The sequence below is a fragment of the Apium graveolens genome, unplaced genomic scaffold, assembly GCF_009905375.1.
Source record: "Apium graveolens cultivar Ventura unplaced genomic scaffold, ASM990537v1 ctg6141, whole genome shotgun sequence".
In the NCBI taxonomy this organism is placed as follows: Eukaryota; Viridiplantae; Streptophyta; class Magnoliopsida; order Apiales; family Apiaceae; genus Apium; species Apium graveolens.
The window spans coordinates 12,841-28,634 of NW_027419242.1; the positions used below are offsets into that span (position 1 = coordinate 12,841).

Genomic DNA, 15,794 nt, shown 5'->3' on the forward strand with positions numbered 1-15,794 from the left:
GCATATACAACCCAGCTTAAGGGGTAGTGTGAAATTCTAATTTAAGTTAGCTGTATATTATATAGATATTATGTGTGCGTAACTGTAAATTAAGAATGGTTGTTACGTGAATCAGTTCCTGATTTAGTATAATTTAGGCAGAAAGATCACTGATTTTCAGGATCTAAATTGATACCATTCTCTCTATATATATTCTGATTCTTACTGAAATGAAAAGTCAAGCTTTCTCCAAAACTTCAGTCTCTATTTAAACATAACTGATAAAGGTTGGTACGCGAATTTTGAACCTTAAACATAACTGATCCCCTAACCAATAGTCCTCCCAAAACCAAAATTTGAATATCTTGAATAGTATTTGAGGAGGCATTGCTATGACTCAAATCTCAAAAAAGTATCCGGGTCATATATATTTGGCCCTGATGAAAATGTTCCAAAAACTATCCTCTCTCCATCAAACAACGAGTTTAGATTCCTAGTTTCCAAATTAGTGACTCTCAAGCCCCCTTATTTTTTTTAATTTATAAAATTTTGACCACTTCAGCAACTATAATTTATAATGTGTATGTTACGCAAGCTAAACAAATATTCTGCAAATTAAACACAAAATAATAAGCTATGCAATATATAACTTTCATAACATAAACATAAGTAATCTTAAGGTCCCAATAAAAATGATCTTCGTAGAATTTAACTTCCATATCCAAAATCTGATCAAACATTAGTTTGTATTATTTTAACAACACTTTTTTATGGGTAACAATGCAATTTTTAATAGCATGTTCAATGCATAATTATAGTTAATCTTATGGTTATAATATAAAACTAAAACAAAAATTTATATTCCATTTATAATTATATTTGGTCTTATATAACATAAATGGATAGTTAGTTCTGTATAAATTAGTAAAAATAATTATAGCTATTATTGCAACATTATGAAATAATTAAAAATAAAATGCATATAAAATATAAGTTAATTTGTTTTAAATGAATGTAGCAGAGAGACAAAATTTTACCAAATTTATAAAAATATCTTACATTACAGTTGTAATTATATTTTAACATCAAAGATACCTATTACTCCCTCCCTCCATCCTTTTTATTTCTTTACATATAGTTGTAATTATATTTTAACATCAAAGATACCTATTACTCCCTCTATCCTTTTTATTTCTTTACGGTTCCTTTTTGGATATTTATTCATTTTTTAACATTTCAAAACTTATCAAAATAGTCGATGAGTCCCAACATTTTCCCACTTTCCTTCCCTTTTCAGATTACTTTTATCCCAATATCTCTCTTTTATGCATTAAAAATCAATAGATCCCACCACTTTATCTAATTTTATTTCTCTTTTTTCACTAATTTATACATATTTTTTAAATTTCGTACCCAATCTTTTTGATTTATTATAAAAGGACAAGAGGGAGTACCTTTTTTTTCAAATTATCCCCATGGTTATAATTAATAGGTCTTTTTAATATGTGTCTAATATTTATGATAAGTCCAATTTGGTGGTCCATCAATATTTATGAGGGTGAAGGACAAATTTAGCCTATTTTTACACAAAATTGACAAAAATAACCAATTTCTGAAAAGTTGGCCAATTTTGGCCGATGGGATACCCAACTGTTAGTGGAGTATCCATTTTATATAAGATACCCAACTGGCATTGGAGTATACCATATATGAAATACCCAACTACCAGTGGAGTATCTTATACAAATTGGGATACCCAACTGACAGTTGAGTATTCAATCGGCTAAAATTTTTCAGAATAAATATTTTTGTTAAATTTTTTCAAAAATCAGCTATTTTTATCATTTTTTCTATTTATGATTAGAGGACCACCAAACTCGTTAGTGCTTATTTGTGTGCCCAGACGATAGAAAACCCGATAATTCATTTAGATTTAGTCGAAGCTATAATGGTGGTCGAATACAAGCCACAAGCTAAGATGGATGATTTTATAGAACAAAATAACCCTGTCTGTACTAAATTTATGCGAAAGTAGTAAAGTTTGAGGTGCTATGGAAGCTCTAACAGCTTTCTCCTCACTTCAACTTTCCAGAACTAAAATTCTTCACCGACCCATTTTAAATCTTCCATCAACAAACCTACCTATTTCATCTTTTTCGCCATCTCGCAGTAAAAAATCTATTTTCAAGCTTCAAACCACCATTTCTACAGATGGTGTAGCACTTGACCAAGAACCCGAGAAATTTGATTGGTTTGCTCAATGGTATCCAATAATGCCTGTTTGTGACTTGGATAAGAGGGCCCCACATGGGAAAAAAGTGTTGGGTCTTGATATTGTGGTGTGGTGGGACAAGAATGAGAATGAATGGAAGGTGTTTGATGATTGTTGTCCTCATCGATTGGCTCCGCTTTCCGAGGGAAGAATTGATCAGTGGGGAAGATTGCAGTGTGTTTATCATGGTTGGTGTTTTGGTGGTGCTGGTGATTGTAAACTTATTCCACAAGCACCTCGAGATGGTCCTCCGGTATAATAACTCTTTTACTTTTGCATCATACTTCAATTATGTCGTATTGTTAGTAAGTTTTAATGTGTCACATGTCAGATACTTGCTTATTGCAATAATTCATGTTATTAAATGACCTACATTTGTGGTGCTAATATATAATTTTGGGCTATGCATCTGAAGATTTTAATTGGATCTATATTGATAGTGCCAAGAATGTAATCGAGATGTAACTTAAGTTATGGTTTCGACTTTTGATGTAAAAAAGGCACATATATACGTATGATCATCGCCCTGGCATTTGGTTTCGTGCCTTCTGTCCATCAAACACAATTAACCTCTTCATAAGCTGCATGCTAATTTAAAAAAATTTTTAGAAGAAGAGTAAAAAGTAATAGAGGTCTTCACAAAACAAGTTCGTTGCAAGGAAATTTGGCTGACTTGTTTCCTTTATGAATGACAATCTGTCATGCGTGAACCATCATTTTTTCAATCTGGCTCCACCAGTATCAGTTTTTGTCTCTATATGTAGCTTAATTTTACTAGGGTTTTTCTCCACAGGTTGATTCAACTCAAATGCAAGGAAATATTCCATTCAAATGTTTCATGAATTGTTTCTTTCCTTGGTCAAGTTAGCAATTTGTTTGTTTATAGACTTTTGGTACTGAAAGTGCATAGATCGTTTCTTTGTATTTATCATACTCTTTTGCATCAAGCTTTTTAGTCTGACCTTTTTAGTCGAGTTCGAACCTAGCAGTGTTCCATTCGATGACACCACTAGCATTTTTTTTGATGACTTTGTACCTCACTTCCTTTTTCCATCGAGCTCTCCAAATATCTATATTCAATGCTTTCAGGCCAAATTTGACTGACGAAAGTCACATCCGTTAGCAACTAATTCAAATATTAAAATCTGCTAGCTACATTCTGCTGTAATAGATTTCAAATTGATTGGAGCAGTTTGTACCCTGACAGCACAATTTTTTGCGGCATTTTTTTTACACTTCTTTGTCGTGTGGGTGAATAGCACAGTTTTTGCAAATTAATAAGTAACAATACTCTTGAAGCTGAACAAGTGTTTTACTATTTTATATCTTTTTAAGGATGGGGTAATTTAGCATATTAAAATAGGTTCCCTGTAATATGTAATTCGTCTGTTCTGAATATATGTAGATTCACACGTCCAAGAAAGCCTGTGTACCTGTTTATCCATGTACCGTGCAGAATGAGATTGTTTGGTTTTGGCCAAACAGCGATCCTAACTATGAAGATATTCTTTCAAGGAAAAAGCCACCGTACATTCCAGAATTGGATGACCCATCATATACTAGATTAATGGGAAACCGAGATATACAATACGGGTATGCAAAACTGTTTCTTAGTTACTTTAATACACTATCTATCCCTATTATGGCGGCACACTTTTTTTTTGGCACCATTATCTACTCAAGTCATATGCTCATTAATTTAAAGAGTACCTGATATAGAAATGATCAAACGGGCATACCAAAATTTGTGCATGTTTACAAGAAAATAAATTTTAATATATTTCACTATTGTTGAAACAGAAAATATATGGCATTTTCTTCCTCTATCATGCTAGTAGGTACTTCTTTCATAGTTCTAATTTCTGAATATAATTAAGCTAGAAGTTTATGAATCTTGTATTCTGGTGGCAACAAATTAACGATATTTTGACAATCCCACCTCAACAAAATATTAGAGATCCGCACCTCACCCATCTTTATTCAACAAATTGCGATCCGAAATGGAACGACAAATTCTAACAGAACTCAAACACTACACCACATCTTTGTATATTTCATCTTGTATAGAAAAAAGAACCTATTAGAATTCTGAAACGTATCCACCTCTAATTTTATGTAACTTCACCCAATATCCATAAGAAGCGTAGATTTGTGTTGCAACCTCAGTTCGTTTGTCTGCTTTTCTACTTACCACGATGTTGTACATTTCATTGTTCACCTCTATCATAGTCCGACTCACACCACACTAGAACTAGGCCGCAAGAAAATTCCTTTATAAGGCTTGCCTCACTGCTTTTGTGATAATTGGTACGCAACACACAATGTGAGGTCAAATCTCTCTTTGGCTTCAACTTATCTCTTTTTTGCCCCCTTCACTTCACCACTCTAGAACAGACCCAGTAGTTATGGTATTTCATGACACAACATTAGTTTAGGAAATTACTCAGATACTTAACATGCATATTTTACAAATTTACTTTCTAGATACAGTTACAAGTTTTTTACTTTCCAGAGCTTTAATTTAACAAACACATATACTGTTGCTTTCAATTCCCAATTGCATGTTTTTGAACCAATAAAACCATCAAAACCATTCCGTTCAATTATTTTTAGTAATGTTTGTAATTCTTTAAATATAACTATCACTTTTTTTTTATTTAATATAAAAATTTACTATTTTCTGTTAATATATGTGTCTGCGTGCGTGCGTGCGCGACATATGAAATTAAAATGTTCTACAATTTACAAAAAAAAAATAAAAACAACTTATTTAAGAGCAGACTACATCATTTTTAAGATATGTATATTAAAGTTATATTTTTTATTTTTTTTTTTTAACTTTAAAAATGAGATGAATTAAATGATTCCTAAGTAGATTATTCCTGAATTTGTGAATAATTATGTTGTAGTAGGAATCTTGTGTTATTATGATTTAGTTTTAAGTAGACAGTATTGCTTAGGTTTATTATATATTTGTTTATTTATTGTATTTTGTGTACAATCTTACCCTTTTTCAAAAATATATACCCATCATACCCTTGCGTGAATCATGAGTTCGGCTTGAATATCTCCTCTTTGTCCATTTTCCTTTGTATATGAAACCTATGGGACAGTTAATATAGAACATAAGAAGAGAAAATTCTCACTTTTCCGGCCAAAGTTTTACCCAGTATCTATGAAACCGCTGAGGGTTAAATTGAAGAAATTTAAAAAGATGGTATGGAATGGACGAACTTCGGAAGTACAAAATTTGCTCTGAAGATTTGTGTTCATTTGGACAAAGTTCAAGGGCCTTGTCCAATGGTAAACAATCGATTGCATAATTGTCTGCCCCTCGTTAAGAATTGAAAGAGCAAAAGCAATATTTATTAAAACTCTTTTTATCATCTAATTATAAAGCTAAATCATCTGTAAATATATTGCTAATTGTTTACGTTACATACATATGCATGTTAGTAGCTATAATCTGTGTCAATATATTTCCTTGCAACTGTTCTTCCAGGTAAATTAGTTGATATTTCACATCACAGGTATGAGGTTCTTACTGAAAATCTTATGGACCCTGCTCATGTTCCCTATGCACATTATGGGATAATGGGAGGTCAATCGAGAAAAAACAGATAAGAACTTTCCTAACATATTTTAGTGATTGAACCCTGGTTCACTTAAATATGTAATTGTTCCTAACAAACAAACTGTTTCCTTCACTGAAAAGGTTGATAGAGAAGGGGGAAGGCCTCTTGAAATCAGTATAAAGAATCTAGATATAAATGGTTTTACTGCAAAGCAGGAGTCAGGAGGTTTCAATTTTATTGCTCCTTGTATATTTCATGGTTATGCCACTGTTGGAGGGACTAAATCCAAAGAGTCTGAAGAATTAGCAAAAACAATTGAGGTAAATTTCATATTTCTTTCCTTAATGATATTTTCTACCTGAGCAGGGTGATCTTGTATATGTTTAAGTTGTTTCTCTTGAATTCTGCGTGCCATTGTTCTTCAGGATCTATCATCAGCTGTCCCACAAAGGAGGTTCCTGCTAATTTTTATATGTGTTCCAGTTAGTCCGGGTAATAGCAGATTAATATGGTCCTTCCCAAGAAACTTCGGAGTTTGGGTCGATCAAGTAGTTCCGCGGTGGATGTTTCATGTGGGACAAAACTTAATTCTTGACTCAGATCTGTATCTTCTTCATGTGGAGGTAATTCATCAATTTCTTAATATCTTACAGTAGCTAGTCTTGCGTTAAATTTGGGAAATATATAGCTCCAGAGCACAACTATACTAGAAAAAAATTTACTTATTGATTCAGATTATATTTCTAACACATGCATGTACCTATATTCATTTTGTGTAATATAAAGAAACTGTTTGTTAGTAATCAGCTTTAATCGTCATGTTTGTTGCCCATCATTCTTCTGTTACTTATGGTGGAGACGGCTAATGTAATCGGTAACAAATTGAAAATAATACTTGGTTATGTGTATTGTGTGGAAGACTGCTCATGTAGATGGTAATATTAATGTATCATAGGAATACCTATATGACAGAATCTGAGGTTAGCAAGCTAAAGGGGAGAAAGAATTAGATAAGAGAGTCAAGAGGTTGCTTATTTTACGTTTAAATGTTGCGTCTGCACTGCCCTGCAAAGTGGATTCAAGTACAATACACATTATATACACATGATACTACAATTGTACACTACATATCTGCTACATATATAGCTCTGATGAGGCTTTGATATCTCACATCCCAACTTGAAAACAGTAGAGTAAAATATATTTCCACCTAAGCTTTTTATCAAGACATTTGCCAACTTTGTCCTCGGATCTTGTGAACTTCTAGGATGCTCGGACTCTTGTAAAAGGATCGGACACAGACACGTATTTGAGTGTCAGACTCTTCAAAATTCAAATTTGTAGACTCGGGGACACGTTTAATAAGGATCGGACACAGGGATGTGGACACATCAATTTTTTATTTTAAATAAATTTAAATATATATATATATATATATATATATATAAAGTGTATTTTGGAATTTATGTTGAGTTGTGTTATGCAAAAAAAAAATACAACAAAAGTAAGAACTTAAATTCCATGAAATAACCATCAAAAAACCACGTAGCAGCAATTGCAACAATAATTCAAATGAAACAAACTTAGTGATAAAGTTTTGTAAAACAAAGAAAAACATATCAGATGCCACAGTGCATCATTAGGACTTCAAAATTAGTCTCATCATTTCTCAGCATTATTTTCTCCTTCTCTACCTTTCTCATTAAACATCATATCTTCTAAAGTTCACTGAACTTTAGAAGAGAGTAAGAGAGTAAGGAGGCTGCTGGTATTATGCTATATGTTGCTCTTGTTGCCTGCACAAAACGCTTGCTGCCTGCACAAAACGCAACACAGCACACAGAGTATTTCAGTTACATTCAACACTCAAGTTGGTGCATTCTTTTCTTGCATCCTAACTTGCAAACATTACAGTAGAACTCCAAGTCTTACAGTAGCAAGTCCATATTTCCTATATAAGAACTATTTAGCAGAACTACAGTCAAATAAGTTTTACATGTTCCTGAGCAATACAGCAGTCATTAGGCAGCAGCTACATTAGGAAACTAAGTCCTTGGAGAGTTTTACATCCAACAGCTATGTGTTAGGCACATCTGATAAATTCAGGTGATTGCATTTTTCCAGCTACATAGTACTCAGTTCTGTTGTCATTAATAACAATGATTAGTTTTAAACTTTTTGCCATAATTTGCCATAATGATCAGTTCTTCTTTGTAAATTCAACAATAAATATTATGCATTTGAGTGATAAAGGTAAAACAATCACTTTTGTATCAACGCCTCATTTTTACTTCATTAAACATGAGTAGATATTTGTCTTTAAATTCACCAATACATTTTATCAGTAGTACTAATATTTTAAAATTTGGATTGTTGGGGCCTTGGGGTACTTTGGGCATAATTGTCCAGCTGATATCTATGTTACCCGGACCAGCTGGAAGTGTCCAATACGGATACACGACTACACGTCCAAGAGTCTGGATTCTGCAGCAATTTGTAAATTACATGGTTTTGGCTTAAAATAAGTGTCCGAGTGTCCAAAACAGTTCGAGTGTCCAAAACAGGTATTCGTGTCAAAATTAAGAGTTGGGGTAATATAGGCTGAGATTTTTTCTTTTGTACGTCTTATTCTAATTAGGATTATTTTCTTGTTTCCGCTAGCTTGTCTCCAGTTCAGACATCCTGATTAATTTCCTTGCTCTCAATAATTTGTTTCCAGTCCATACATGATAAATGGGCTTAAAAGAAGGAAGTAAAGACATCATTTATAGGACATTATTCATTTTGCAATGAACTCTCGGTGGTACCACTATCATGTTTCCTGGCTTATTCCACTAATAACTGATTCCTCAATAGCACATCTCTTATTTTTTAGTGATTTTCATTTCCAACCTATTCAGCATATGAAGGATATTCTTATAGCCACTGTGATAGAACTTGTTTATATTCAAGTGGTTTCTATATCAAATTCATCAATTGTAACTCAGCAGTGATAATTGATGTGTTTAACCACACTACCACACTTTTGTCCAATGGAAGTGTATTACCTCGTGGCCTTGGATGTTTCTGTCTTGACTAAACCACTAAAAACATCCTTCCGAACTTGTATGGTTTGATGCTGCTACGTTTTATTTTGATTCGTGTTGCTTCCCCGACAGGAACGGAAGATTATGGAGGTCGGCTCTTCTAACTGGCAGAAAGCTTGTTATGTGCCCACCAAGTCTGACGCTCTTGTGGTTACATTCAGAAGGTGGTTAAACAAGTATGCACGAGGTCAAATTGATTGGGGAACCAAGTTCAGTGGAGCCCTTCCACCCACACCCCCGAAAGAGCAGCTGTTAGACAGGTAAGTTTCAGTTTATTTTGGTCAGTCTTGCTTTTCCGCTTGAGGGTTGCCGACAGCGGGATCTGTAAAAATTCTAAACATCTTTAGTTCTGTTTCTAGCCCAACTACAGTTATGTCATTAAAAAGCATATGAACTAAAAAGAATCTTCACTGTCACTAATTACCATTCAACTCTTATTGCTAATTGCCTATTATTCTGTCAACTGTCTACTATTTGCTTGGATTGTGGTCAGGAACTTGGATATATTTTGTATTCCACTATTCATCATTGTGCACACTTTGGGACCTGTTGCTTTTAAAAAATATTGACCAGCCCCTCACATAAATCCTCCTGCAAGCCGCGTACTGCTAAAACATTGGAAAGCGTGATAAGGGTTTCACAGTTTTAATGCTCGGTTTCAGGATTTCCGTTCGATACATAACTTTTTCCATTTTATTTTATACTACAACCTTACTTCAGATTTGTAAAGAAAAGAGAAAATAAAAGAAGACAGCTCCTTTCAAAAGAATTTACATTCATAAAATTTGATTCCGTAAACTGTAAACATTAGCGACGGTTAACAAATTAAGTAGAGCTGAAGTCTGAAAGTTTTCCCTACGATTTATTTCAGGTATTGGTCTCACGTGGTGAATTGCCGCAGTTGTAGTGCTGCATATAAAGGCCTAAATGCACTTGAGGTGGCACTACAGATTATTGCTATTATTTCGGTTGGTGTTGTGGCTGCAACAAAGCAGAATTTGATCTCCGCTTTTATGAGAAATACTCTTGTTATCATTTCAGTTCTATGTTTTGCTGCATCAAGATTATTATCTCACTTTATTTACAAGAACTTCCATTTCCATGATTACAATCATGCCTTCCGTTAGATGCCTACTGTTACCTTAGGTAATGTAAAACTTATAACAGTTGATGTATTTATTGTGAGAGATAATTATATGTCGATTTCTTATCCGTGGAAATGTATTTATGTAAATATTTGAAGGTCACTGAATAGAATTTTTGTACATTTATGTAAATTCCATAGCATGGAAAGTGCAACTATTTCATCAGCACGTGTGGCATCATCAGCTTGCTAGTCTTTTTTCGTCGGGATGTATACTCGTATGGAAATTTATTTCATGGAAGAAATTTCTTTCATTAAAGAAAGTTTACGGTCTAATTGGAGATATTCTTGGAAGAATATATAATAACACTTTAAGGCCCGAAATAGAATCCTGAAATAAAATTCTGGAATGAGATTACCATTTCCCACCACAATTATGTTGATATTCCGAAGCTATATGATGAGTAAACGTGATAACTCAACAGAAATCGGGAAGAAATGACGCACTAAGTTGTGCATACAAGGAAAGGAGTCAAGAATTCTTCCAAGGCCTCGAGTTGTTCATACTAGGCTACAAGGAGTCACCCCTTAGATTCTTACAAGTCAGATATTATTATAAGGCATGAGTGGTTACTACTAGGAGCTTGGAATCACCACCTAGCCATACAAGGCTTCTACAAGTCGCAACTTAGAAATTTTTTTAAAATAAAATTTGTCTCCTAGCTGCTATGGCCCACAAGTTAGCATTCCCAGGACTCCATGGGAGGTTTACAATCGCAACTTAGTGGATGGGCTCTCGTAGGGACTCTCCAGGATAATGACCCTTAATATCACAATTTGGGGAGAAAATGCCAGATATCTCACAGGCGCCGAAAGATGGTCCTTATTATCACTCAAAAACGTAATTTATTTTTGCGTTTTATTTTCAAATTAAAAAACGCAACTTTTTGCGTTTAGCAGCTAGACTGATGTGATTGGTTTCTAAATTTAAGAAAGAAAATACAAACTTTTAATGCGTGAAGTCACTAACGCATTGCAAAAATGCGTTTACCTAAAAAAAATTGCAGGCCTAATTGACTGGTCCATTAAGCAATTGGCTGAATCTTCAAGTTTTGGATAAACGCATAATTTTTTGACGTTTTGAAGTGATAGTAAGGGCCATTTTCATGATATGTGATATTTTGGACTATTTACTTCCAAATTGTGAAATTAAGGGCCTTTTTTCACTCTTGATTGCAAGTTAACTCTTCCTCGAGCATGAATGAGTCTCAACTTGGCTATACAAGGAGAATCAAGTCGCAACCTAGGATAATTCTAATGCAAAATGCTTTGATTTCCCCTTCTAGTCGCCAGTAAGGATTTGAAGGTTTAATTCAAATTGTTACTCTCCTCTCCTGGGGCGTAAGTAAAGAAGTGAAGCTCCTTGGACGCAAATCAACTCTCAACCACAATTTATTGAATTTATCAATTGATTTATGTGGCAAATAATTGGCCATGTATTTCTAATTGATAAAAAGACTACACAAAGAATTAGATTGTTCTATTTATCATCTCTCTCACGAGAGCTGGTGAAACAAGAAACAAAAAGATACAGAAAAGTTCAAGAACATTATATATCCGTTAAACTTCTCACCGGAGAAATGTTATAATACCCGATTTAAATCTTGTATATTATTTAGGGGCATTATTATCGTTATCCGGTAGTTAAATTCTTAGACAAATAATTGTAGATATTGTATAGGATTTGATTTGTAAATCTTTGTAGAACCAAGAACATTGTTGTTCTTGGATTGTACCCGGTTAATTTATTTACCGGAGTGTAGCAACATCCTCGATGATTTATATATTAATATATACTTCCACGAATATCTTGTGTTCTTTATTTTAATGTCCTAAATACTATTCACCTCAAGAACACATAATCACTAATCGAACACTAAATTATTTATCCGCAAAAGATTCGAAAGAATTTTTGATTTAGTAAACGAAGAGACCAGTATAGAAATGGGTAAAAAGAGTAGTGAGATGAAAGATAAGGATGCTGTAAGATATTTAATGTATGACAAGTTCATGAATATATTCCTAAATAAAGTGGAGATGCATATGAAATCTAAAAAATGGAAAACTAAGGCTCATAATAAGAATTTTTTTAAAATGTTAAAAGATGGTTATTATGATTGTAAAACGGATAAAGATTTCATTTCTATGAATTACAGATTCAAATCGAAAGTTATACAAGAGAGTTTGAAGGAAAAGAGACTAAGGCTTTTGAGAAATATCCAGCAATGGTTAGATACTTAATCCAAGTAAGATTATAGCAAAAGATTATCTAAAGCAGAAGAAAATGGGTCTAACTGATAAGGCTTTAAGTATTCTAAATGTGTTAGGTTAATATACACTGGAAGCTATAATAGTTCATGTACTTGGGGCCTTGTTTAATAAATTAGATCGGCGGAAATTACCATACATGAAAGCTGCTACTTTTTTCGACCATCTTGAGCGCTTTAGACGAGTTCAAGCTATACTAAAAGGGTTAAAGAAGGAAGATGCCTACCCATCATCAAAGCAAGCCCAAGTCTTATTTGTAGGACTTTATTTGATGGTTCATGTAAGCTGGGGTCTTTCATTCGGGCCCTCTTGGGACACCCTGTGGGCCAATGCGTATAAGCTTGGGCTCCCCGAGAGTTAGAGGGTTTTCAACCAAAGTTTACAGAGTAGCTTTTCCTTTGGTAAAGGAGAGTTTCTTCAGGTTGAACGTTTGTTTGGAATTGGGCTTAAGGTTATGAAAGATGCTCAACCAAATGGGAGAGGTTATTCAAGAAAGAGAAAAGCCAAGCTTTAATCGGCGTTATGAGAACAGCATTCCCCGGTGGGGGGGGAACCTGTTGAGAAGTTGGGTAAGGTAGAGGAAATACACAACCAAGCTATCTAGCCATAAGAGATACAAGCATTGGTGTTTCTACTCACAGGGGATCCAACATACCATATTGAAATATGAAAGAAGAGAAGGTCTCGCCCAGGTGGCTCCCGCAAGGTAAAGACTTCAAACTCAAACAAAGAACGCTTTTTTCCAAGGCATGAGTAAAAGAAAATAATGTTGTATATAATGCAAGACCCGTCGATAAGCTAAGGCTACGACATGAAGGAAGGCCAGAAGAACTACGGAACCACGCCCGCCAGAGCTAAAGGAGACCGGAGGGAGTTACAGGAGGAAACCGAAAGATAGGCATATCTATGATTCTTTTCTCCCAGATGAAGCAGCAGGCATCGATCCGTAGAATCTATAAAAAAGAGATGGTTGTGGCATGAAGTACTCTTGTGAACCTACGTCACTCGGCTCGCGCACAACCCCACCCCGTTATGTTATGGAAGAATTGAGCTTATTGCTGGGCTGGTTATTCAGAGCCGACAACTGGTTGTCGGAGGCCCTTGTATTCTTGATGTTTATGCCTCCGCTAAGGATTATATCCGCCAATAGCCATAAAATGTGAGGCAAGAAAGCTGCTCCCTTTGAAGGACATACAACATGTCTCTCTTCCATTGATCCACAAGAACAGGGTCGCAAGGCTCCGGCTCCTTCTTGCTAAAACGAGATAAATCACGCCTCTATTCCTTCCGCCTTTTATCCCGAGCAGCTTCCTCCGCTGCTTCTCTCGAAGGACCCGGTTCATCCTTTTCTGGTGCCTACCTTTTCCTACTAGTTCCAGGGCTTCTTCGGGGGCCGCTTCTTCGACTAAAGCTAGGTCCGATGGCACCCTCAGCAGGGTACCAAAGAACATGAGTATTCGCAAGTCTTTGGCCATGTGCTATTCAGACGAAAAATTCCTCATTACGGAAATTAAAGATAATGGTTTTCTTATTCCAATGAATATGATTTCAAGACCCACTAAAGAAAATTATGGGACTTTCTCAAATGATTACTCCATAGGATACCACTGGATTTTTAGATACGGGAAAAGAAGAAAGTTTCTAAGGATTCATTTTTTTTTTGAAGATTTTAAGATAACTTTATTGATTCCAAATTTTACAATCCCACAATGATTAGTACCAATGCCACATTTATACGGGAATCAAAGAGATCATAAATAAAAGAACCGAGGAGGTTAGAGAGAATAGTGTGGACATACACACATCTCTGTTACATGCATTTAAGGTGGAACCTCATAATAGAATAGAAGAGTTACTGATTGTTGAATCAGAGGAAGCTCAGGTAGATGAAAGTGACTTGTACACTTTAAGTATACTTGAGGGAATAGATGACATGAAGTGTTTCAAATGTCAAGGAAATTTAGTCGCATTAGATTCATAAGGAGTGCAAAAGCTATATTCAAGGATCAAGCCTATCTATTTCGAAGCAGAGACTCTTAAAGATTCAGTTTAAAAGGTGGTTACAAGAATGAGATGTGGATGTAAAAAAATTCATAGCTATAGTTATGAAAAGTAATATGTGTCAAGTAACTATCAGGGGTTTGCTACAACTGAACAAGAAGCTTGACAAATGAGGATGAGTTGGGACGCAGTTGACGAGTTGAGACAAAGGTGGAATCTTTTCTTAAGGAAACAACAAGTCAAAACTTATAGTGCATATGGAAAGAGTTGTGATGGATTAAATGGAAAGAAGAAAGATCATGAATATCTTGCTTTCATAGCATTCTCTGAAGATGATCCAACTCATATATCCTAGGTTTCAATTTCTTCAACCACTGAGATTTTTTGTTTTCAATATTCAATGCATGATTAAGATCTTAGTGTTTAAATGTTTAACATACGCACAAGCATGAGAGCATCACACATAGATAATGCTGAACTAGTTCTCTAAAATTATTTTCTGGTAACTAGGAGTGATGTTTAACTTATGCCTGTTGCTTTATAAGATATTGAATATGTGTTTAAATATTTGTTGAACATGATTTATTGCTTTAGTGAGATATAAGTTTTCTAGCATATAAGACCTTTATTTTAGCTAATTTTCTGTATCCTATTATAGTGTTATTTGCTCATTTTATCTGAATTATTTCTTGAGGTGTATAAGTTTATTATATGGATTCATTCCCTGTATTTTCAGTAGAATATTTAGTAGACCTAGTTGTATGATAAACTGACTTAGGTAATAGAGACACTAAGATGACATAGAGTAACGGGATTGGACTATATGGAATTAGTGATTTATTTGTTAATTCCTTTTATTTCTTATCATGCCTTTCTTGCTTAATTCATATGTGAATGTCAAATGTTGGTGGTCGAATATACAGGGAATACAAAGTAGGCTCCCACAGTCCAGAATTCTTCCCTGTTAGGCATGTGTATTATATATCTAGGAGTAATCCTTACCCCCGTAGAAGAATTAAGTTGTAGTAGAGTTTTTTCCCCGCCTATCAAAAAATGAAGTTACAGCTCAAGAATATGTTTCAGAGGGTACCAACGCGGTCACCAAGTTTACTAGATCTTATTATTTGATGGATTGTCCGGAAGGTGTTTGATAATTTATTTAGTTATTATGTTTTGTTTGGAGAAGTTGTTTAGTGGCGCTTAGGGAGGCGGTGGATCTATGGTGGTTTAATTTTAATGTCAATTAGTAGTTTACATTTGCGGTATTGTTATTATCAGTATTTTTGTTGGGAAATCAATTATATTTTTGTTTCTTGAGATAATATATTAATGAAATTCAAACTGTTATCGGTATACCTAAACTGCACTATTGGCCCGCGAGTATATAGAACTGGGCATTGATATATGCAAAAGTATATTTCAAAATTGACCATTGCGTAAATGTTGCAGTGGGTAATAAAAAATGTTAC

At 34.4% G+C, this 15,794-nt stretch overlaps 1 protein-coding gene across 1 annotated transcript; it reads left to right on the forward strand.

Annotated features, from left to right (window-relative positions):
* The first annotated feature begins 1,921 nt into the window (after window positions 1–1,921).
* LOC141703054 (protochlorophyllide-dependent translocon component 52, chloroplastic) lies at window positions 1,922–10,222 on the forward strand. The gene is made up of 7 exons (XM_074506668.1): window positions 1,922–2,504; window positions 3,657–3,844; window positions 5,782–5,871; window positions 5,960–6,146; window positions 6,252–6,449; window positions 8,985–9,172; window positions 9,784–10,222. The coding sequence occupies exons 1-7, from the start codon at window positions 2,031–2,033 to the stop codon at window positions 10,037–10,039; spliced, it is 1,581 nt and encodes a 526-aa protein (XP_074362769.1). The 5' UTR covers window positions 1,922–2,030; the 3' UTR covers window positions 10,040–10,222.
* The last annotated feature ends 5,572 nt before the right edge of the window (window positions 10,223–15,794 follow it).

What these genes read in the sequence shown, in the direction of transcription:
- LOC141703054 (XM_074506668.1), top strand. Translation starts at nt 2,031, where the DNA reads ATGGAAGCTCTAACAGCTTTCTCCTCACTTCAACTTTCCAGAACTAAA. An exon ending in AACCGAGATATACAATACGG is followed by an intron (nt 3,845 to 5,781) that starts GTATGCAAAACT and finishes TTCACATCACAG; the next exon opens with GTATGAGGTTCTTACTGAAA. An exon ending in AATTAGCAAAAACAATTGAG is followed by an intron (nt 6,147 to 6,251) that starts GTAAATTTCATA and finishes ATTGTTCTTCAG; the next exon opens with GATCTATCATCAGCTGTCCC.